This window comes from Loxodonta africana, chromosome 1, assembly GCF_030014295.1.
Source record: "Loxodonta africana isolate mLoxAfr1 chromosome 1, mLoxAfr1.hap2, whole genome shotgun sequence".
Taxonomy (NCBI): domain Eukaryota; kingdom Metazoa; phylum Chordata; class Mammalia; order Proboscidea; family Elephantidae; genus Loxodonta; species Loxodonta africana.
In genome coordinates this window covers 107,251,291-107,276,176 of record NC_087342.1, presented here as the reverse complement: position 1 = coordinate 107,276,176, position 24,886 = coordinate 107,251,291, and the positions used below count along the sequence as shown (strand labels likewise).

The 24,886-nt window shown below is 39.6% G+C and overlaps 1 protein-coding gene across 4 annotated transcripts in view; it reads right to left on the bottom strand.

The window, feature by feature from the left end:
* Positions 1 to 21,763: 21,763 nt before the first annotated feature.
* CDC5L (cell division cycle 5 like) overlaps positions 21,764 to 24,886 on the bottom strand; it is a 45,047-nt gene continuing 41,924 nt past the window's right edge. For all 4 annotated transcript variants that reach the window (XM_064286747.1, XM_010587380.3, XM_003403888.4 and 1 more), the window contains 2 exons: positions 22,951 to 23,163; positions 21,764 to 22,199 (listed from right to left, as the gene is read on the bottom strand). In XM_064286747.1, coding sequence (XP_064142817.1) covers positions 22,095 to 22,199; positions 22,951 to 23,163 — 318 coding nt within the window. In that variant the 3' untranslated portion in view covers positions 21,764 to 22,094. The remainder of the gene's footprint in view (positions 22,200 to 22,950; positions 23,164 to 24,886) is intronic.

Here is a 24,886-nt window from a genome sequence, read left to right as displayed (position 1 = left end):
AATATAATGACTGATCGAAGGGCAGTCCGCTTGGCAGCCTTGGGCAGGAAGGCCTCTGCAGGGAGGAGAATATTAATCAAGCCTTCCCAGGGCAGGGGGCCACCCGGAGAAAAACAAGCTTCTCCTTCATGTAGAAGGCAGCTCCTGGGTGAGGCTCCAGCAGTGTTTCTCACACTTCAACATGCACTCAAACCACCTGGGAAATCAGGTTAAAGTGCAGATTCTGACTCCTCAGTGATGCTGAGGCCACTGGTCGAGGACCACACTTTTTGTAGTAAGGCTCTAGGCCTCCGTGGACTAAGTCCACGCTGAGAGTCCACTCAGAAAAGCCACGTCTGGAGGTTGACTTTGATCTTCCTGACTCCCAGCCCCCATCCCTCCTGCTGAAGGCTAAGTTCTCTTGAACGGATCATCTTCAAGCTTGTCTCCTTCTAGGAATTCAACCCTGCTTTATAAGCTCGCCTGCTGTAACCAGCAATCAGCAGACCTTCACAAAGTTGTCAGAACCCAACCAAACTTAGAGGAGAGGGAGACTGAAGCCCTGAGAGACTGGAATTTCCAGGGCCATCTGGTCTACCACACTGTGCCTGCACCAGGCAGTGGATGGAACAGCAGTTAGAACTTAATGGAGCAGTAGTTGATGTTTCTGGCAAGAAATGGGGAGCCAGAAGTGGTCATAAAAGGCTGAGCTCACAAGCCAGAGCTCCAAGAAGGAAGCCAACTTCTCCAAGGTCTCCCAGCACCTTCCAGAGGTAGAGTCAAGGCTGGAACTGAGGCACCTTGATCCCTCCCTGTGCTCCTGTGGCCAAGGTCATCCAGGGCACCCCTGCCTATGTTACTTCAGTTCATCAGTTCTCTGCAGTTTTCAGCAAATGGGTACCAAACCTCCTAGTGGGGCAGGGGAGAAGCAGGGGGGAGCGTTTTGCTACTGAGGGGGGATCTGAGTTGTGGGAGCTACTGGTATTCCATTGACCAGGTAAAGTTTAGGAATGCCAAACATCCTACTATACGTGGAACAGACTCGATCAATGAAAAACTCCCGTAGCCGGTACACTGAAAATTAATGTAGGTTAAAAAAAACATAATTATCTGAGCCCAGAATCTAGCTCTGCTCATCTGCCTGCCTGGATTAATAACCTTCCTTCCTCTCTCTGCTGTCCAAAGTCCACCTGTCCTTCAGGATAACAAACACAACCTCAGGTGCACCATCTTCCCCTCTTCCCTGTCCAGTCTGCGGCCCTCTCCTTTGTGTTCCCAAGGCCCTTGATACTTAGTTCTACTCACTACTTGATATTGTCACTATATCCCCACCATTGACCAGCCTGAGTTCCTCTGGGTCAGGGGCTGTGCCTTGCTCATCCTGTGAATGCAGAGTCTGCAGTGATACCAGCCATCTGCAAGTCACTTAATCATTTTGGGAATGGACAGGGAACACTTCCTCCCCATTTCTCTGGTTTCTGAGAGGAGGGATTTCCCCTAAATTCTCCTGGTCTCTTGCCCAGACATGGAGGAGTACCCAGGCTGGTGAATAACAGCCAAGAGTCCTAACATCGAAGAATAGGCCTCTTTCTCCTCTTCCTCTTCACCCTGAAGCAGTTCAAAGCAGTGGCCTGGGTGAACATACCTGCTCTGCAAACTCACACTGGCCCAGAAGGGGGGCTGTTTAGAGGCCTGGGGTGCTGGGAGTGTTAAGACGCCCGTTAGTATGAATCTAAGCCCCATCCTCTGTCCGGCTTTTATCAGTAACAAAGTTGACGTTTTCATCTCTTTCTTGTTGTTTCCTATTCTTTCTCACTTAATTCAGCCTTAGAGGATGTCTTAGTTATTTAGTGCTGCTATAACAGAAATACCACAAGTGGATGGCTTCAACAAACAAAAAGTTATTCTCTCACAGTCTAGTAGGCTAGAAGTCCAAATTCTTTGTCAACTCTGGAGGAAGGTCCTTGTCATCAATCTTCCCCTGGACTAGGAGCTTCTCAGTGCAGGGACCCTGGATCCAAAGGACTTGCTATTCTTCTGGCTTTGTATCTTGGTTGTATGAGGTCCCCATGTCTCTGCTTGCTTCTCTCTTTCATGTCTCAGAAGAGATTGGCTTAAAACACAATCTAATCTTGTAGATTGAGTCCTGCGTCATTAACATAACTGCCTCTAATCCTGCCTCATTAATATCATAGAGGTAGGATTTACAACACATAGGATAATCACATCAGATCAAAAAATGATGTACAATTACACAATAAAGGGAATCATGGCCTAGCCAAATTGACAGATATCTTGGGAGGACACAATTCAAACCATAACAGAGGGAAAGCAAAAGGATAAAATTAGCCCTATCAAACCACTGTACCTCTATCATAAGGTTGAGATCACCGAGCATCTACCTCTCACAGTTTTCTTAGAATTAAGTCAAACAATGCACAGGGGGATTTACTTTTGTTCTAGTATGTCAGGTGTTTACTAAACGCAAGTTGTTATATTTAATACATAATAATATAAATAAGGAAACCCTGGTGGCGTAGTGGTTAAGCGCTATGGCTGCTAACCAAAGGGTCAGCAGTTTGAATCCACCAGGTGCTCCTTGGAAACTCTATGGGGCAGTCCTACTCTGTCCTATAGGGTCGCTATGAGTCGGAATCGACTCGATGGCACTGGGTTTGGTTTGGTTTTTAATATAAATAATATACAAATAAAATATATAATAATGATTTATATGGTAAATATATAACTATATTTATAATTATTATCATTGATGTTTATAATTATAATACCAAAAAACCAAAACCCATTGCCATCGAGTCAATTCTGACTCATAGCAACCCTATAGGATAGAGCAGAACTGCCCCATAGTTTCCAAGGAGCACCTGGTGGATTCGAACTGCTGACCTTTTTGATTAGAAGCCGTAGTACTACACCACCAGGGTTTCCATAATTATAATTATTATATTTATAATTGTATATAAATTTATATAATTGATATAATAAAATATAAATGAAATACATAACACAATATGTTCCACAAATAAGTACAATCAGTCTCCAATAACGACCCAGACCCACATTTTCCAAGTGTTCTTGATATTTTCACCAGGGTTCAGAACCAGTTGCATTTCCATCCCAGAGATACTGAATCAGAAAATCTACATTTTAACAAGATTTTTATGTATAATAAATTTTGAGAACCACTGCATTAGCCTTGCCTGGGAACATGTTGGAAATGCAAATTCTCAGCAGGGATTCAAACTGAAACAAACCGGTTTGAAGCTCTGATTTTCACTTAAAGCAAACACTTCATCTTTTGTCCAAAAATAGTTTTTCTCCCCATCTTGTCAGAGGTATCATCATCATCATCATTGTCCCTGTTGGATGACTAGCCCAGCGGCAAATTTTACCTTCACATCCAGTTACTGACACTTTTCAACTCTGCCTTTGCAAAGCCTCTTGAATACACCCAGTCATCTGTCTCCAGTGCACCACCCTTGCCACTGTCCTTGTTGTTAGTTGCCATCGAGTGACTTCTGCCTCATGGAGACCCCACGTGTCCAGAGTAGAACTGCTCCGTGGGGTTTTCAAGGCTGTGACCTTTTGGGAGCAGATCACCAGGCCTGTTTTCCTAGCAGCCTCTGGGTGGGTTCGAACCGCCAAACTTTTGGCTAGTATATGAGCGCTTAACCATTTGCACCACCCAGGGACTCTCCTGCAGTAACTTCCCACCAGGCTTCCTGCCTGCACCTCTCTCCTCTCCAAGCCCACTACCTCCAGGTCAGTCTTTCCCAGGTCTTACCACTGGGGTGCTCAAAACAACATGCTTTGAATGGAACCCCAATAAGTCATCACACAGACGTTTTTAGCAGTGGCAGCATGTGCATGACTTCCTAGGGGACTACAGAGAAAAACGCCATAAGCCCTGCTGCTGATGAGACTGCTCCAGCATCAGTCATGGTGTTTTAAAGCCACATGGCAACTATTGTTAGAGACACAGACCTTCATTGCCTCCTCCTGTCCACACTCATGGAGCCCCTGCCAGGGTTGGATGCTGAGGCTTTCCCCATAAATCAGGCACACTCCCACCGTTCACCACTCAATCTTTGTGGGAGACTCAAGTCTCAGTCAAGATGAACCTCTATTTCTCGGATAACACTGGTTTTGTTTAGATTTTTCTCTCCACATATTTGCTGTGGTTCTGCCATCAAGCAAAATCATTGCTTTTGTTTCTTCATTATCCACTTGGGATTTTAGCGTCTAGTATTGCTTCAATATTCAAAAAATTAAAAATATTTCAGACTTAGTATTGTTAAGATGTTGTGATTGTTACACTACCCAAAGTGGTCTATAGATTCAACACAATCCCAATCAAAATTCCAGCAGCCTTCTTTACAGAAATAGAAAAAACAATCCTCAACTTTACATGGAATGGCAAGAGGCCCTGAAGAGCTAAAACAATGCTGAAAGAAAAGAACAAAGTAGGAGGACTCACACTTCCTGATTTAAACATACTATACAGCCCTTACCCACTGCCATGGAGTCAATTCTGACTCATCCATAGTGACCCTGTAGGACAGAGCAGAACTGCACCATAGGGTTTCCAAGAAGTGCCTGGTGGATTTGAACTGCTTACCTTCTGGTTAGCATCCATGGCTCATAACCACTACCCCGCCAGGGTCGCTACGAGTCGGAATCAACTTGAGGGCACTGGGTTTTCTGGGTATACAGCTCTTGGAAACACTAGTGGCATAGTGGTTAAGTGCTACGGCTACTAACCAAAAGGTCAGCAGGTAAAATCCATCAGGTGCTCTTTGGAAACCCTATGGGGCAGTTCTACTCTGTCCTCTAGGGTCACTATGAGTCAGAATTGACTGGACAGCAATGAGTTTGGTTTAACGGGATACAGTCCTAATGGCACAGTGGTTAAACGTTCGGCTGCTAACCAAAAGGTCAGCAGTTGAATCCACCAGCTACTCCTTGGAGCCATTCTACTCTGCCCTATAGGGTCGCTATGAGTTGGAATCGACTTGATGGCAATGTGTTTTGGTTTTATACAGCTACAGTAATCAAAACAGCCTGGTACTAGTACAGCAATAGACACATACACCAATGGAATAGAATTGAGATCCAGAAATAAACCCACACATTTATGGTCAACTGATTTTCGACAAGGGTGCCAAGTCCATTCGATGGGGAAAGAGTCATTTTAATAAACGGTGCTGGGAAAATTGGATTACCACATGAAGAAAAATGAAACAGGATCCATGCCTCACGCCACACACAAAAACAAATTCAAAATGAATTAAGGACCTAAATGTGCAAACTGAAACCATAAAATTCTTAGAAGAACAAGCAGGGGCAACACTATCAGGCCTGGCTTTGAACAATGGATTATCTAATATATCTGACAAAAATACAAAGAGCAAAAGACAAGATAAACAAGTGGGACCTCATAAAAATTAAAAACTTTTGTTTATCAGAAGACTTTACTGAAAAAGTGAGAAGACAAGCTACTGACTGGGAGAATATCTTCAAAAACCATGTATATAACAAGAATCTAATAATCAAAATATATATAAAACTTCAACAACTTAACAACAGAAAGATAAATAACCCAACCATAAAATGGGCAAAGGACTTGAACAGACGTTTCATCAAAGAGGACATTCAAATGGCCACCAAACACATGAAAAGATACTCCGCATCATTAGCCATTAGAGAGACGCAAGTCAAAACCACAATGAAATATCATTTTATTCCCACTAGGATGGCTAAGATTAAAAATAATAATAATAACATATGTTATCGAGGATGTGGGGAAACTGGAACCCTCATCCATTGCTGGTGGGAATGCAAAATAATACAGCTATTGTGGAAAACAGTGTGGTGGTACCTCAAAAAATAAAAGTAGAACTACCGTATGACCCAGCAATTCCACTTCTAAGTGTATACCCAAAAGACTTGAAAGTAGGAACTCAAAAAGGGACTTGTACACCAATGATCATTGCAGCACTACTCACAATAGCCAAAAGGCAGAAACAACCTAAACGCTCATCAACAGATGAATGGATAAACAAAATGTGGTACTTACATACAACGGAATACTACTCAGCAGGAGAAATGAAGTCTTGATACATGCTACAACATGGATGGAGCTTGAAGACATTATGCTGAGTGAAATAAGCCAATCATAAAAAGACAAATATTGTATGACCTCACTTATATAAAAAGACAATAAAAGACAAATGCATAGAGACCAAAGTTTATTAGAGGTTACCAGGGGTAGGAGGGAGGGGAAAGGGGGGGAGTTAACGGTGATGGAAAAATTATATTAATTAAGGGCAGGGTTGCACTGCCAATTATCATAATTGCTGTCAATAAGTTGTACGCCTGTGAAAAGTTGAATTGGCAAAAGTTCTGTGACAGATATATTTACAACCGTGACAAAAAAAAAAAAGGGTAGCTGCTGAGGCTGCTTATACACAACCAAACACCTCATGGGATTTGGTTCCTTGGTTTGGAGGTTTAGGGTCATCGTTTCATGGGACATCCCACTTAATTGGCCTAATAACGTGTTTACTGCTTCTGTTCTACCTCCTAGTTTGTTGCATAGTGCCTGGCGTCTTAACAGCTTGCAAGCAGCCATCCAAGGCACAGCAATTGGTCTCTACTCACCTGGAGCAACCGAAGAAGAAGGAGGAGGTCATGGAATGTGTGGTTAATTGCCTCCATGAAAAACTGCCTCCTTTGCCGTGAGACCAGAAGAACTGGCTACCATTACTGAACGTTTTGATCAAAGATTCCACAGAAGAATCCTGATCAAAAGGGTGAAAATATAGAACAGAATTTCAAATTCTCATGGACTCTAGACCTTCTAGAGCCACTAGGGTGGATGAACCCCTGAAGCTATTGCCCTGAGATCATATTTAAACCTTAAACCAAAAATATCCTCTGGAGTCGTCATCTTAAAACCAAACAATAGTTTAGCTCAACTAGTAAAAAAGGTCTGCCGTGAGCATTATGCTCTTTTAAGAACTATCTATATGACATGAAACTGACAACAGCAACTCAAAATATTAGATAGGAACCTCAGGGGGCGGTAAGTGTATGTTCGTAAGAGAGGAACAGCTCTGAAAAGAGGGTGAGAATGGTTGCACAACTCAAAGAATGTCACTAAATTGTACATGTAGAAACTGTTGAATCGATGTTTTGTTGCGTATATTCTCAGAAACAACCACAAAATAAATAAAACTTGGGGAGAAATAAAATAAATATTTCAAGAAAAGTAAATTTGCTTGTAAATATTGATGACACTTGATTGAACATGATTTGATTAGACTCGGTTAAAAACAACTCCTCTATTTTACCACGAGGTGGCACTTGGCCCATGGTGCGCTGAGCCAGCTGGCTCCAACCAGTGCTTAGGACCACACCCCTTGACAGAGATTGATGGAATTTGGAAGAGGTATGCCACAACTTCCTTGACCAATCATAACAGGCAGGTCATTTCAGAACTGATTCTCATTAAAGCAAGAACGAAATTCTTGATTCCATCAAAGCAGCAGTTGAAAATAAACAAAATCAAACAGGAGACCTGGATAATTCTCACTAGTCTCCCTCCCCGCCCCCATCTCTAGTTTTCTCCCAGTAAACGTCAGCTTCTGCAGAATAGACTGCCCAAAGTTCCTTGAGTTAAGTGTCTGCTTCCCATCTGCTGGTTCATCACTGACAAAATTCTGCCTCCCCTCAAGGTCAGTCTCCAAGGTGGAACCCCACAAGTACTCTGTGGCTGTTTGTTCACATGGACTCTCCCTAAGTCATCAGGCCGGGAAGAGGCGGCTCATTCATGCCAAGCTTCTCACTTCCCTGGCAGCAGAACACTCAACTACAACATGGCTGCCATCCTCTTTCCTCTTCTTCCATTTTCCTATACCAATTAAGAGGACTTTGGGGGCAGACACTAGACACTTCTATGGATGTTAAAACCTTCTAGTCTAGATTTTTCAAGCAAAAACACAAAACTCTACTTGGCAGACTTGATCTTTTTTTGTTGAGGGCAGGGAGTTTTCCTTGGAGTAATGTAACAACATATTTTGAACAGTTCCACTGTTGGTCAGATATTAAGGCTCCCTACAAGGACTGAGAGCAGACTGCAAATTATATGTTTAACCTTTGTGTTAAATCCATGATAAACCTCCAGAGGCAGGCCATATTCATCACTTTTAAAATTGGGTCCACCTTCTGTTCTTTAACCATTTCTTTAGACAAAGACAACATTCAGGTACATTCAGCCAAATGTTCTGTCGGGGGCGGGGGTGGGGTCAGGTGAGGACAGTGTATCAAGTGACGCTTGGCAAAAGTGGATGACGATTACTTTTCAGTGATTTTAGTTTCAAAACTATCAGTACAAGATACACTCCCACCATATAGAAAGAACCTCCCATAACTATTCATGAATTCAAAAGGTGGACTCCTTGAAAACTTCAGTTTATGCCAGTTTGCAGGGTGATGAGTCCCTAGGGTCTACTAGGTACAGTATATAAAGTGTTGCTTGCTTTAAAGACTAATAAGTGTCCTAGCGTTGGTCTGGTTTAGGATTTCAGATCTTGCCACAGCTGAATATGGTGGAAAAAACAAGGGCGGGCTCTGGTCTCAGCTAGGACACCAATTTTGTTCCAGCAAATACATTTCCCGCAGGAGATTTACTATCGCCTCATCTGCAAATGAGATCTTGTTGCACTAAGTGCTTGGGGGTTCCTTGTGACACTATATTTTACACACCTCTCCAAGATCAGGACAGAAAAAGACACAGAACAATGAAGCCAAAACAACAAAACCTAATGGGTCACTTCTGCTGCTTACTCAAATTGAAAAGCTTAAGAATCAGAAGAGAAAGTAAGGAACAGAGAGGAATTCACTGCACGCAGAAGCCACAGCTACCCAACTTTCCCTTCCCAGGCACAGTGGGGATGGCTGGAAAGGACCAGGAGAGCAGGACTTACCATAACACTTCTGTTTGGAGACAACCGAAAGCTGGAGATTCTCCAAGCAAGAGATGTGACTTAGATCTGGTTAAGTTTACTCTCGATCAGTGGTTCTCAAACTTTCAGGTCTCAGAATTCCTTTACACTTAACAAAACTGAGGGCCCCAAAAAGCTTTTGTTTATGTGGGTCCTAGCCAACTACTAACCGAAAGGTCAACGACTTGAATCCACCCAGTGGTGCCACAAAAGAAAAACCAGCCATTGACAACCCCATGGAGCACAGTTCTATTCTGAAACACGTGGTTGCCATGAGTTGGAATAGACTCCATAGCAACTGGTTTGGTTTTTTAAATTATTATTTACTGTATTCAAAATTAAAACTGAGAAAATTTAAAAATATTTATTAATTCATTTTAAAATAATTTTAAAAAAACTTTCCATGTTAACACGCAATATTTTATGAAAAATAACTATTGTTCCAAAAAATATTTCAGTGAGAAGAGTGGCATTGTTTTACATTTAATATCTGGGTTAATAGAAGACAGCTGGATTCTACCACGTGCTACTGTGTTCAGTCTGCTGCAATATCACACATTGTGTTAATTATCTTTTGTCGTGTAACACAAAGTTAGTGGTTGAAAACAACAAAGATTTGTTATCTTACAATTTCTATAGGTCAGTAGTCTGTCTCAGCTGGGTCCTGCACTTCAGGGTAACTCACAAGGCTGCACTCAGAGTGTTGGTCAGGGCTGACGTCTCATCTCCAAGCTCGACTGGGGAAGGTATGCTTCTAATTTCTTCGCAGGATTCAGCACCTTGTGAGCTATTGGACTGAGGGCCTCAGCTTCTCCTGAGGCCACCTTTAGTTACTTGGCCCATAAGCCTCTCCAACATGGCTTTTGGGATTTTTTCCTCCATATCAAAGGGCGCAAGCAAAGGAGGCAATAGTTTGCTAGCAAGACAGCAGTCACAGTCTTATATAACCTAATCATGGAAATGACATCCCATCATTTTTTCGGATTTCTTTTGGCTAGAAGGTCAATGGGAGGAGATTACACCAAGGCATGAATACCAGGAAGCAGGGATCACAGAGGAACATCTTAGAAGCTGTCGACTATACACATCATGTAGCCTCTGGAAAACTTCACTGTATACTCTGAAAGACGGTAAAAGCAAATAACATCTTTAGTGTTATTTATAAAAATAGTCTTGACCTTGCAGAACCTCTGAAAGGGTCTCAGGGTCCCCCAGGGCTCCAAGGGTCACACTTGAGAACCACTGCTCTAAATGCTTACTGTTGTTGTTAGGTGCCATCAAGTTGGTTCTGACTCATAACAACCCCCCATGCATCAGAACAAAACACTGCCCAGTCCTGTTCCATCCTCACAATCGTTGTTATGTTTGAGCCCATTGTTGCAGCCACTGTGTCAATCCATCTCATTGAGGGTCTTCCTCTTTTTCACTGACCCTCTATTTTACCAAGCATGATGTCCTTTTCCAAGGACTGATTCTTCCTGATAACATATACAAAGTATGTGAGACGCTCTAAGGAGCACTCTGGCTGTGCCTCTAAGAAGCATTCTGGCTGCACCTCCTCCAAGACAGATTTATTCATTCTTTTGGCAGTCCATGGTATATTCAATATTCATCAACACCATAATTCAAAAGTGTCAATTCTTTGGTCTTCCTTATTCATTGTCCAGCTTTCACATGCATAGGAGGCAACTGAAAACACCACGGTTTAGATCAGGCACACCTTAGTCTTATAGATGACATCTTTGCTTTTTAACACTTTGAAGAGATCTTTTGCAGCAGATTTGCCCAATGCAATGCATCTTTTGATTGCTTGACTGCTGCTTCCATGGGTGTTGATTGTGGATCCAAGTAAAATGAAATGCTTTACAAATTCAATCTTTTCTTCTTTTATCATGTTGCTTATTGGTCCAGTTGTAAGGATTTTTGCTTTCTTTATGTTGAGGCATAATCCATACTGAAGGTTGTGGTCTTTGATCTTCATCAGTGCTTCAAGTCCTCTTTGCTTTCAGTAAGCAAGGTTGTGTTATCTGCATATCGCAGGTTGTTAATGAGTCTTCCTCCAATCCTGATGCCCTGTTCTTCTTCATATAGTCCAGCTTCTTGGATTATTTGCTCAGCATACAGATCGAATAAGTATGGAGAAAGAATGCAACCCTGATGCATGCCTTTCCTGACTTTAAACCATGCAGTATCCCCTTGTTCTGTGAGAACAACTGCCTCTTGGTCTAAGCACAGGTTCCTCATGAGCACAATTAAGTATTCCGGAATTCCCATTCTTCGCAATGTTATCCAGGATTTGTTGGGATCCACACAGTCGCATGCCTTTGCATAGTCAATAAAACACAGGTAAACATCTTTCTGGTATTCTCTGCTTTCAGCCAAGATCCATCTGACATCAGCAATGATATCCCTGGTTCCACGTCCTCTTCTGAATCCAGCTTGAATTTCTGGCAGTTCTCTGTCGATGTACTGCTGCAGCCGCTTTTGAATGATCTTCAGCAAAATTCTACTTCCATGCGATATTAATGATGCTGTTTGATAATTTCCACATTCTGCTGAATCATCTCTCTTTGGAATAGGCATAAATATGGATCTCTTCCAGTTAGTTGGCCAGACTGCTGTCTTCCAAATTTCTTGGTATAGATGAGTGAGCTGCATCTGTTTGTTGAAACATCTCAATTGGTATTCTGTCAATTCCTGGAGTCTGGTTTTTCACTAATGCCTTCAGAGCAGCTTGGACCTCTTCCTTCAGTACCATAGGTTCCTGATCATGTCACCTCCTGAAATGGTTGAATGTCGACCAATTCTTTTTGGTACACTGACTCTGTGTATTCCTTCCATCTGTTTTTGATGCTGCCTGCGTCGTTTAATATTTTCCCCGTAGAATCTTTCAGTATTGCAACTCAAGTCTTGAATTTTTTCTTCAGTTCTTTCAGCTTGAAAAATCCCAAGTGTGTTCTTCCCTTTTGGTTTTCTAACTCCAAGTCTTTGCACCTTTCATAATAATACTTTACTTTGTCTTCTCAAGCTGCCCATTGAAATCTTCTGTTCAGTTCTTTTACTTCATCATTTCTTCCATTTGCTTTAGCTACTCAACATTCAAGAGCAAGTTTCAGAGTCTCTTCTGACATCCATTTTGGTCTTTTCTTTCTTTCCTGTCTTTTTAATGACCTCTTGCTTTCTTCATGTAGGATGTTCTTGATGTCATTCCACAACTCATTTGGTCTTCAGTCATTAGTGTTCAACCTGTCAAATCTATTCTTAGGATGGTCTCTAAATTCAGGTGGGATATACTCAAGGTCATACTTTGGCTCTTTGTGGACTTGCTCTAATTTTCTTCATCTTCAACTTGAACTTGTATGTGAGCAATTGATGGTCTGTTCCACAGTCGGCCCCTGGCCTTGTTCTGAATGAGAGTAGGCTTTTCCATCATCTCTTTCCATAGATGTAGTCAATTTGATTCCTATGTATTCCACCTGGTGAGGCCCACATATATAGTCACCGTTTCTGTTGTTGAAAAAAGGTATTTGCAATGAGGAAGTCGTTAGTCTTGCAACATTCTATCATAGGATCTCCGGCATCGTTTCCATCACCAAGGCCATATTTTCCAACTACCGATCCTTCTTTGTTTCCAACTTTCGAATTCCAATCACCAGTAATTATGAATGCACCTTGATTAGCATGTTCAATCAATTTCAGACAGCAAAAGTTTGTAAAAATCTTTAATTTCTTCATCTTTGGCCTTAGTGGTTGGTGTGTAAATTTGAGTAATAGTCGTATTAACTGGTCTTCTTTGTAGGCATATGGACATCATTCTATCACTGACAGCATTGTACTTCAGGATAGATCTTGAAATATTCTTTTTGACGATGAACACGCCATTCTTCTTCAAGCTGTCATTCCCGGCATAGTAGACCATATGATTGTCTGATTCAAAATGGCCAATACTGGTCCATTTCAGCTTACTAATGCCTAGGAAAATCTATGTTTATGCATTCCATTTCATTCTGATGATTTCCAATTTTCCTAGATTCATACTTTGTACAACTCATGTTCTGCTTGCGAATGGATTTGAGTCATGCCGCATCAGCAAACAAAGGTCCTGAAAGCTTGACTCCATCCACATCACTAAGTGCAACTCTACTCTGAGGAGGCAGCTTTTCCTCAGTCGTATTTTGAGTGCCTTCCAACCTGAAGTGCACATCTTCTGGCACGATGTTTCACTGCTATTCGTAAGGTTTTCACCAGCTAATTCTTTTCAGCAGTAGACCACCAGGTCCTTCTTCCTAGTCTGCCTTAGTCTGGAAGCTCAGCTGAAACCTGTCCACCATGGGTGACCCTGCAAGTATTTGAATACCAGTGGTATAGCTTCCAGCATCACAGCAACACACAAGCCCTCACAGTACAACCAACTGACAGATGTGTTGGGGGGAATGCTTACTAGATTATCTGAAAAGATGCTAGAAGGTGGGCACCTCCAGCTTTGCATATGAGAGAGAAGGTCTGCTATGACCTTGAGCAGACAGTAAGGGGTACTTAAGATCAGCTGAAAACTACCTGCCAAATCAAACACTAGATCTGGAGACTATGACATAATTCTGCAACATGAGGGAAGTTTTTTTGTTTTTTTTTTTTAATAACAGCCTCATGATCTCAGTAATATGTAAGAATATATTGCCTAGTGTTTTTTCGGTTATTTAAATCAAACAACAGTCTAAGTAGGCTGCCCATCTATTTATTCCTAAGGACATCATAATAAATTAGCCACCACCAGATATTTCTGTGGGCCAAGCATTCTGATTACCAGTTCATCCCTGCTGCCTTTTTCAGTAGTTGCATCCACCTTGGCTTCAGCTACTCTGAAATTCTGTTGAAATTAGGGGGCCCTGTGATCTCAATGGTGTAATCCTCCATGGCCCTACCTGACTTAGCTTCCTAATGCTGCTATAACAAAAATAATACAAGTGGGTGGCTTAAAAGAACAGAATTTATTGTCTCGCAGTTTTGGAAGCTAGAAGTTCAGATCAGGGCATGGCTGCAGGGGAAGGTCCTTCCTTGTTGGTAGCCCCAGGCATTCCTTGGTATTCCTTGGCTTATAGACGGATGTTCACATGGTCTATTTCCCGTGTGTCTCCATGCCTTGTTTTTCTTTTTTATAAGTTACCACTCAGAAGGGATTAGGTGTAGGATCCCCCCTATCCAGTATGACCTCAATTACACAATAAAAGAAAACCCGTATTTCCAAACCGGGTCACACTCATAGGTACAGGGGTTAGGACTTGAAAATAACTTTTCGGGGGACACAATTCAACCCAAAACACCTAATTTTTTTTTAATTGAAGAATAAATAGTTGGGGCTGACAATTTCCCATGTAACTCTGTTATCTTTCTCGGTTCCTAGGGCCCGTTTAGTTGAGGATCATTCGTGAGAGCCCAGTTCCAGGCTGATGTAATGTCTAAGTAATTATATATCTAATGCTCACCATCAGTCTCAATGTTGGTGTCTCTCTAGTCAAGTTTTGATAAATTTAAAAATATTGAAACCATCCAGAGTATGCTCTCAGACCACAGTGGAATTAGAAATCAATAAGCAAAAAAAAAAAACAATTAGAAAAGCACTGCGCAATAGAAATGCAGTGCAAGCCACATATGCACAGTCACATTTTCTATAAGCCACGTTAAAAAAAAAAGTAAGAACAGGTAGACTTAATATCTTATTTAATATATTCAAAATACATTTCAACATGTAAGGAATATAAATTTTTTTTTGTTTGTTTCCCATACTAAGTCTTCAAAATCCCATTAGCATCTTATACTTAAAGCACACCTCAGTTTCAACCAATCACATTTCAAGCACTCAAGAGCCACATGTGGCTAGTGGCTACCACACTGGACAACACGGGTCTAGATGATAAGTTAACAAAGGTTTTGCAGCTGATAACTTTAATATCCACCTAGGACTACTTTATTGCATTTTTCCCCCAAAGAAAACAATCTTGCCTTGAGACAAAACAAGATTTGAAATACTTAGATCAAAAAAAAAAAAATGTTAACACAGTAATCACTGAGGTTGCTAATTTCTCTTCAAACTTTTACTCGCTTGCGCTCACCTGCTACTGGAGTGAGCAAAACGCTTCTGTTTTAGCCACTGTTCTCAGATTGGTCCACCACATATTCCATGAGTAACTGCTGGCTACTTTAGAGTTCTCCTGTTCTCGGGTCACACGCCCCACTGCTTCCCTCAGCTTTCTCCTGCACCATCATCAATAGCACACAGACCTTATGCCTGTTGGTGGTTTAGCCCCACCCACTTACATTTTGGTGTTCATGGGAATATCTTGTCATCCAGTTATGTTGCAAATGTTGTCCAGGGGGTTTTGTGTGAAGAAAATTCAAAATTCAAAGACTATTCCAGTTGTCACCATCTTCTCAGAATTCCATTTTGTAAAACATATGCACGTATTACTCTGATAAAAAATAAACTTTTTTAAAAAGATCAGATTGTCTGAATTCCCCTCCTTGGCCTCATCTGTGGCTACAAATGCAGACCAAAGGGAACCCAAAAGAATCATGTAGGATCGCAGGCAGCATGACGAACCAAGGAAACCAAATTCAAGAGGCCAGAGATGAAAAAATCAGATCCAAACCCAAAAATCTCCCACCAGGGACAACCAGATTTATAAATAGTTTTGAACAATAAAGCATGATGCATACCCCGAAGATTTCCCAAACATATATAAACAGTCCCCTGACCATGGTTTAAAGCAGCAGGAGCTGTTTACAGAATTAAAACAAGTTCAACTACTTCATTTTTACCCAGATGCTCGGTAAACTACAGGCTTGGGTGTGACTTTGCAAAAAAAAATAGGTATAGTGCCAGCTCCAAACCCACTCTTTTACCCTGTTCTGTGGTATTGGAGTTGTAATCTATAAAGTTTTCTCCTTTGTAAGACTGGAGGGACACAGCCAGTGGAAGGAGCTTCACTTCTCCTGGTTCTTGTGCTTTTTATTCCTGCTTCTACTTGCATCACTGTCAGCATGGGGCTTACTTGCTGTCAAGAGGCTTCTCTGCCAGCAACGTGTGGGAGTCAAGTAGTGAACACTCTCCATAGTTTTGCTGGCGCCACAGGTAGCAGCCTTCCCCCAAACTTCACTGGCATTCCAGCAAGTGACTTCCTAGCACCTGTGACTTCACTGGCACCTGTCTGTCCACCCCAGACTGTGGGACCTCAACAATCTTCTCCATTCAGTGGGCCACAACACACCCTCTTCAATGAGATCTGAAACTCAGCCTTGGGGGCAAAGAGGGGAGAGCTCTCCCAAATGTGTCCTCCCTTAGGTGCACTCCCTCAGGCACAGAGGTAGTGGCTACTCCCTACATCTTGGTTCTTAGCTGCCAACGAGTCAGCTACAATTCATGGCAGCCTGATGTGTGCAGAGTAAAACTAGTCCGTAGAGTTTTCAAGGCTATGATCTTTCGGAAGCAGATCCCAGGCCTCTGTCTTTAGATGTGCCTTTGGGTGTGTTCTAACCTCCAACCTTTTGAACCAGTAGTCGAGCACTTAACCATTTGTGCCACCTAGGACTCGTTCCCTACATCTACTATTCCTGTATTCTTTAGAAATCTCTTTGGGCCTCTTAGTAGTTAATCCCTTATTACTAGTTAATAATTCTTCATATTGAATTTTCCTCTTTCAAATTACTGGTGTGGTTTCTTTCTCTTGACTGGATCCTGAACCCTAAATGACACCATAATCATTTATAAAATTTATAACAAACCCAAAACCACTGCCATCGAGTCAATTCCAACTCATAGCAACCCTATAGGACAGAGGAGAACTGCCCTGTAGAGTTCCCAAGGAGCACCTGGCAGATTCGAACTGCTGACCTTTTTGGTTAGCAGCTGTAGCATTTAACCACTACGCCACCAGGGTTTCCAAAATTTATAACAGGATTTCTAAATCACTAAGAAAATCAAAACCAGAAAATTACAGTCCAGTTAGGCAATGACAGGAATGAGTGAGAAAGCATAAAACATGATCAAAGTCAGTAATTAACCACAAACGCAAATGGATTTAACTCCCCTATTAAAATGCAAAGATTCTCCAAATGGGTTGAAAATCCAGTATGATATGCTGTTTAAGAGACACACGTAAAAATTACATGTAATGTTAAAAATAAAAGGACAATTTATTAATTAGATATAAACCAAAGTAAGGAGAAAGAAATAAGATCAAAGTAAAACCTAAGGCAAAAAGCATAAATAGGACAAAAGAATAACTTTAGACTAGTTAAAGTCTTCCTTATGGGTTGTATCTAACAGACACAAGTATCTGTATACTAAATAACAGTATCAAAACTGACAAAAGCTCTAGACAAACACGACAAAATTGAGTGAAATAACTATGAGACTCTAAGGCATAGAACCCTCAAAAAATAAAATGCAATTTGAATCATTAAATTGACTTATTCAACTCCATCCCAATCAAACTGCATAAACCTTCTTTTCAACACCATAGAAAACATCCACAGAACACTTTTAAAAAGTAGTTAAATGGTAGGCCCAAAATCTCAATAAATTCTAAAACGCAGAAATTATGTAAGCCGTATCTTCTTTTCACAAGGTAAAAATACTACAACCAGCAACAATCAAAAAAAAAAAGCCAACCACACAGGAATTTTTCAATATTAATTACTGAATCAAAAATTTAAAATACAATGACAGACTACTTAGAAAATAAAGCTACTGTGTATTAAAACAGCTGGATGCGAATATATTTGAACTTAGAGGCAACAAAAAAGCCCTAACTGTATTTACCTGTATATAAACAAAAAACAAGCACCTCTAAAAAATCTAGAGAAAATAAAGGAAATGGTAAACATAAAAGGAGTAATCAAGACACTTTAAAACACAAAATCATAATTGATAAGCAAATCCAAATCCTGGTTTTTTGAAGGGAAAAGATATCCTTAGCAAATCTAACCAAGGAAAAAATTAAGAAATGACAGAACTAAGAAAAGGTAAATCTTTCAGAACTAAGCAATTGTAAATTTAATAGCAAGGAAATTCTTTAATCTCTTTTTATTAGAATTCTCTGCTAATAATTGTTTTAAGTCTCAACAAAACAAAAAGTTTTCTGGAAAAGTACCAATTACATATATTTAGTAAGTAATAAACAAACCAAACCCCTGGCATCAAGTCAATTCCAACTCATAGGGACACCTGCCCCATAGGGTTTACCAAAAGCTGTAAATCTTTGCAGAAGCAGACCGCCACATCATTCCCCTGCAGAGCAGCTGGTGGTTTGAACCACAGACCTTTTGGTTAGCAACCAAGCGCTTTAACCACTGCACCACCAGGGCTTCCCATAAACATAAAAGGAGAAATTAATATACATTTTAATTTTTAATTTTAAGTAATTTTAAGTTTTAAATTTAAAATTACTTAGATTTTAAAATAACATTTCAATACTCAGAAAAGAAACTGGCAGTTATCAAGAAATTAGTCTCAAAAAGGGTTCTGAATTGAAAATTCTTACAAGTACATTCCTTCAAACTTCAAATCACCCTCATGCTATAACTGCTTAATGCACAGAAAAATATATACAGCTATCCTATACACTTTGTAGAACTAGCAAATCCCAATGCCAGAACTTGGACAATGGCCCAAAAGATCAATTTCACTCATCCGGAGATGCAAAATTTCTAAATAGATTAGCAAATTGAATTCTAAAGTACCAATAGAGTGGTCACATTTTAGTAGTAATGCATTTCTGATGATATCACATATTTCAAAACTAACTTCTAAGAAAAATAAATGTAAAAATAGGGAGGATGCATGTTTGTAGTGTACTTTTTCTTTGATACTGTTTTTTATGATCTCAGCATTATTTCTAATGTTTCAAAGAGGACTCTATAAAACCTTTCTTCAAAAAGCAATGTAAATATCAAATACATATGAACATGTTGAGCCACACTAAAAACAAAGGACTGCCATTAAAACAACAGTGAGATACACTTTTTCCTGTCAAACTGATATACAGATTTTAGAATATCACACATTTTTGGCAGAGGTATTAAGGAAACAGGCCCTCATAAAGCAGTGGGAGTATAAATTCGTACCACCGTTCGGGAGAGAAATGTGCATACTTTTGACCTGCCATTCTACTTCCAGGAATGTATTTTAAGGAAATTCATCATGAAGATATACACAATTTTATATACAAGGATATTTATTGTAGTAATAATGTGTTAAATATATATGTGTGTACATATGTGTATATATATACACACACACACCAGCTGCCATAAAATAGATTCCTTGATGATCCCATGTGTGTCAGAGGTGGTTTCTTTTCATTTATCAAATTTAACTTTTGGCTTAAAGACTTGAGCGTGCTTTTTAACACTACCACTTAATGAATGCCTGTGAGAGAATATGATAAACATCAATGTTAAAAGTCACCAAGTCAGGTTCGGAGGGGTGCAAAGAAACAACGCTGCGCTTTACCCAATACTAACCAAGGATGACAGCATGTCCGTTTACCGTAAGTGGCACTGCTCTGTGGCAAAAGCATAAGCAGTTTACAAGGCATTGAGACTGCTGGTTTTGAAATTATGCAATTCTTGGTGGGTTTTTTTGGCTGGAAATACATGCATTACTTCAAACTTGAGAAAAAAAGTGAATATTAACACTATTATATCAACTCTTTTAAATCTATATATAATCCAAGTATACATAAAATGCAACTGAATTATAAATCTTATTTAAAAAAACCAATGCACCTAATTCTGGGAGAGCGAAGATTATTTAATGTTGGAAAATCTATTAATAATAATATTATCAGAAAAATATATGCTCATAGATCATGATCATAGATGCCCCAAATACATATCTAACAAATATTCAGAGCCATTCCTAATTCTAACTTTTGAAAAACTAGAAATAGAGGAGGATATCCTTTCTGGATAAAGAAACCTAACTTAAAACAATCAACTTAAAGGTAACACTATGGACATTCCCACTAGAATTAGCAACAATACCTACCATTATCATTATTTAATGTTGTTCTATACATTTCAGCCAACAACTTTTGCAATAAAAACTAAATAAAACTATTAGAGGAAACAGTATCATTATTCACAGATAATAACAAAGTATTTCCTAGTAAATTCCATGAGAAATTACAAAAAAAAAAAAAAGTATTAGGATTAAGTGACTTGATATGGGTATCAGGAAAATATAAATCAATGGTATGGTAAGACTACAGGATTATTACCTCTCAAATCCATCTACTCATCGCCATCACCATGGCCCAGTTTGAAAAACTTTCATTGCCTGCCTGGATTACTACATCAGGTTCTTAAACTAGCTGGCTTCCCTGTCTTCAAGCTGGTAAGACATTACAGTATGGCTACCATGATGTTTCTGAAGCCGTATCTGATCATTCCCTTCTTTAGAATCCTCCAATAGCTTCCCAGCATACTTACTAAGATCTAAATTCCTTACCATGGCCGTATACACAGGTGGTACAGTGGTTAAATGATATGGCTGCTAATCAAAGGGTTGGTAGTTCAAATCCACCAGCCACTCCTTGGAAACCCTATGGGGCAGTGCTGCTCTGACCTATAGGGTCACTGTGAGTTGGAACCGACTCGACAGCAACAGGTCTTTGATACACCATTCTTGACACTCTAGTCACAGTCCTCCTTTATTTTTCTCAAACATACCAAAAGGGCTTTGAGTTAGCTATTCACTACCTGGGATGCTCTTCCCTTGAGCCTCCCAAGGACGGCTCCTTCTTAAGATGTCAACTGCATGTTATCTTAAATGTTATCTCCTCAGAGAGATCTTCTTTAGCCACTCAGTCACTGTTTTACATCATCTTATTTTAATTCCCTCCATTGAATCTAAAACTCACAATCTGGTACTTTTCCCTTTTAAGTGTGTTTAATATCTCCTCCCACTAATGTCACTGCCATAAGAGCAAGAATTTTGTCTGTCTTAGTAACTGCTCTTCATAGAAGTCACTCAACAAACATTTGAAGTTAAATTGTCTGTCACTCCCACAGGACAGGAACCATGCCTACTTTATTCACTGTTCTATGACCAGGCCTCAGGCACAGGACGTATTTTCAGTGAACGTCTGATGAACAAATGAATGAGTCCCTCCTCCCCTCCCTTTGAGCCCCTAAGTATTCCAGGATTGGATAAAGTTTTTTGGTGAGCCCAACACACTGAGCCAACCAACAGTCACCTAAATCATTTCATATTGATTGCTATAAAGCAGATCTCCCCACTTCTGCCCATTCCCCAAATCCTATGCTTGTGTGATTTACTTAAGCTAAACGCAGAGCTTTAATAAAGTTTGATGACCTTGTTGAAATTAACCTATAAAACGCCTTTGTTAAAAAATATTTACAAAAGCAGGTTAAGAAAAATTAAATCTTCTGAGTATTAATCCATTAACTGTGTAAGCAGCTAGACGGGGAAGAGACCATATCTGAAATTATAATGAGGAGAAAAAAAATGAGGCATTAAAAAGCTACTCTATCCTGTCAGCGTATAGAGAAATGACCAGTCTACACTGAAATGGTCTGTCAAAAATCACAGAGCCACAGAAGGATTGCCTTTTAAGAATTTAAGATACCAGATCACAATTTTGATTACCCAAGAGTTACTCATTAAACATGACACAGAGCACATATTTGCTGGTTTGTGGGCACTTAAAGTATCTAATTACCTCAAACAAAAGGCTACATTCTCAATTTTTTATGTTTTGTTTTTATTCAAGAGTTTACTCACAGGCAGCACTTTAAAATCAGGCTTTTTAAATTAAAGGCCAAAACTAAAAAATTTTACAAATATGACTGTGCTAAAAGAATGATCGTCTTAATAATTTAAACCCTAAAATATCCTGCGGAGTTAAAGTCTTTACACACAGAATTTGTAAGATGGATATCATTTAAAATAAACAAGCGAAAACCACAGATGGTGAGCAAATTTGTCAATGAAGATAAACATAAGTTTCAGCCTTCCAGAGTACGAAAACCAGCAATTAATTCACCCTGTGACAAATTATAAACGGTGCTTCAGTATTTTGACTGTAAAGTCTCTTTCTCCAGCAGCAAATCGGCATATCTATGCTGAAGTTCCTTCTCTCTTTCTTGTTGTCGCTGAACATCTTCTTTCAGACACTTGAAGAGACAAAAATATTCAATAATTATTTCATATGTAAATATAATAAAAAACTTAAAAAGACATCATGGCACTTTTTCACCTTGCAAACAGTTGAGCTGATTGATGATTCTTAAGAGGTATTTCCCAACAAGAAACAAACATAGAGAATACTTTGGCTATAAAACCAGTACTGCAGCCATTCTTTGATGTGGTCATAGAGCTACTATCTTGGTGTGAAATCTCTGCTGCTACCTCCAATAAACAAGCAGTTATGGTCATACCGATACCCACAAGTGCACTTAAATAAACGCACACTTGGGGATAAGTCTAAACACATTTGTACCGAACCTGGCCAAAGATTTGTTTTGGAATGACTAGCTCTGTTCCCAGCATCCTGCGTTATGAAACAAAATGCACCATTTTAATGTACCTCAGAAAGCTACATGAATGGGGTGCAATTAAATTTTAGGGAGACAAATTACAAGGGTTACTAATTCCATTTCATAAGAGTATCTACATACAAAACAGAAAGCAAGGAAAGGGACAGCCTTTTTATCTATGCATCCACCTACACAGAGGCAATTCTAGACTGGAAAGGTCAAGAACTTCAGGCCCTCCTTGAAAAAAAAAATCCAAACTGTATCAACTTCAGATACAGCCTTGTGGCACAGGAAGAAAGAGAAAGAAAAAAAAAAAAAGAAAAGCCCTCATAACTCTTTATAGCTCTGTTTCTAAGCAATGCTGCAAGGCAATAAAACATGATGTTACCTCTAGCCTCCGGGGAATGGCAGAATCTTCGTGTTTTTTGAGTTCTTCGAAAGTACGCAACTCCAAGTAAGCCTGCTCAATTTGGTCCCATAAGTCATTCAACTGTTTTATGAGCCCCATAGCACGAGACTGATAACCCCCAAGCAAAATTTTCATCTTCTTTTCCATCTTTGCAGCTCTCTTAGCTTCTGTGGTCATGTGGCCTCTGTTTATCTAGGGGTTGGGGAGATACCACATCAACACACATGAGAGAAGTAGACTAAACAACAGGGCTAAAAGGGCACTGTAGGTTCATCTATCTGCCTCAAGGCAATGTACACTAGAGCTCTTTATACCTCAGCTTCCGTAACACAAAATCAGGCCTAAGAAGAGTTTGTCTTGCACCTGCAAGGTTTTACAAGGTAGTTCCAAATTCAAAGCTGGTTTGAATTTCAAAGCACAGGAATGAATCAACTCTGAAAATGACTTTCACTACATTCATATCACTGATTTTGGGACTGGCACCAGCCCATCCGCATCAACTCTATCTCAAAAATGTCCTTTCACACCTTGTACATTTCAAATAACTAATATTCCACCTACTTAATGTACATCATTATGATCAAAACGTAACTCCCATAAAAGTATAAAATTAGATCATTTTTATAATCTTATAAAATCCTAAATTTGATATAAAACTCATAAAGGAAAAAGAATATCGCATCTGAGCAGATGATTCTAAAATGCCATCAGGATGGAGAACCCCTGTTTCAGTCAATCATTACAGAAGCTAGGTTATTATCCAACTACACCTACCAGTCCTCATTCCCAATAACAAATGAACCACCAAATCCATGAGTCCCATCAAGTTCCTTACACTATTATAATACAGCCCTTGCTAAGAACATCCACCTTAGACACCAACAGTCACATGTGGACTCAAATACACATTCCAAAAACCTTAATGGCATATCATTTCAAATTAATACAGTGCTTTTTAAATATTAGTCATACAAATTATCATTTTTATTGGTTAAGAAAAACTCAATGAGCTACATACTCTTGACTGTGCTCCATGGATATTCAATTTCCAATTCAGTGTAACAATATATAATGCTTATGCTCAGGAAGTGTTTAATTAGTTATCAAGGTATTTTTGGTATCACTGGTACTCTGTATCTGGGAATGACCTCACCTCAGAGACTTTAAGACTTCAAAGGTGCTCGTTTCCATTTAACACCAATGATTTTACTTAATTTAGTTCAAGCTTTATACAAGTCTCCTGGCTCAAATACTGTGCCAAGATTCCAAGGAAATATGGAAATAAATCAGAGATGAAAAAATTTAAGTACAGGAAAAAATTCCGTCAAATAACTATATAAAGTTAGTCATTACAAGTATAAAGAAGAAACAGATTGTAACTTTTAATAATTTTAATTTCTTACATATGACATCTAATCTATAAAATGTGAAGGAAGATATCCATATGCTTTGTAAAATTAAAATGTTTAACCTATGGCAGTTCAATATACTTTAGGAGGAAAAAACTAACCTACAGCTTCTGGCTTTCTTCTAGCCAATAAATCTCAAGCATGAAATGTACATGCATACATGGGCAGAACTACTTTAAATCAGGCCCAATTCCCCTCTCCTGCCATATACACACAGAAACAACATCGAAGTCTCATGGAGTAGAAAATCTTACTGTTTAAAATACAAAGAAACAGGAAAAGCTAAGCACTGATTTAACCAGATTCATTATTTCCAAGTGCTTTAAAAAAAACAAAAAAATACTAGCAACTCTCCTGAAAGCAACTTATTTGAAGAAAACAATACAGGCTTAAGGAGCTTACACTGCATCTTATAGCTGATTTACCAAAAGTTCTCAAGAACGTACTTTTCCAATCTTCATCTGCACCTGTGGATCCACTTAAGAATTTTCTTAATGCAGCTAACA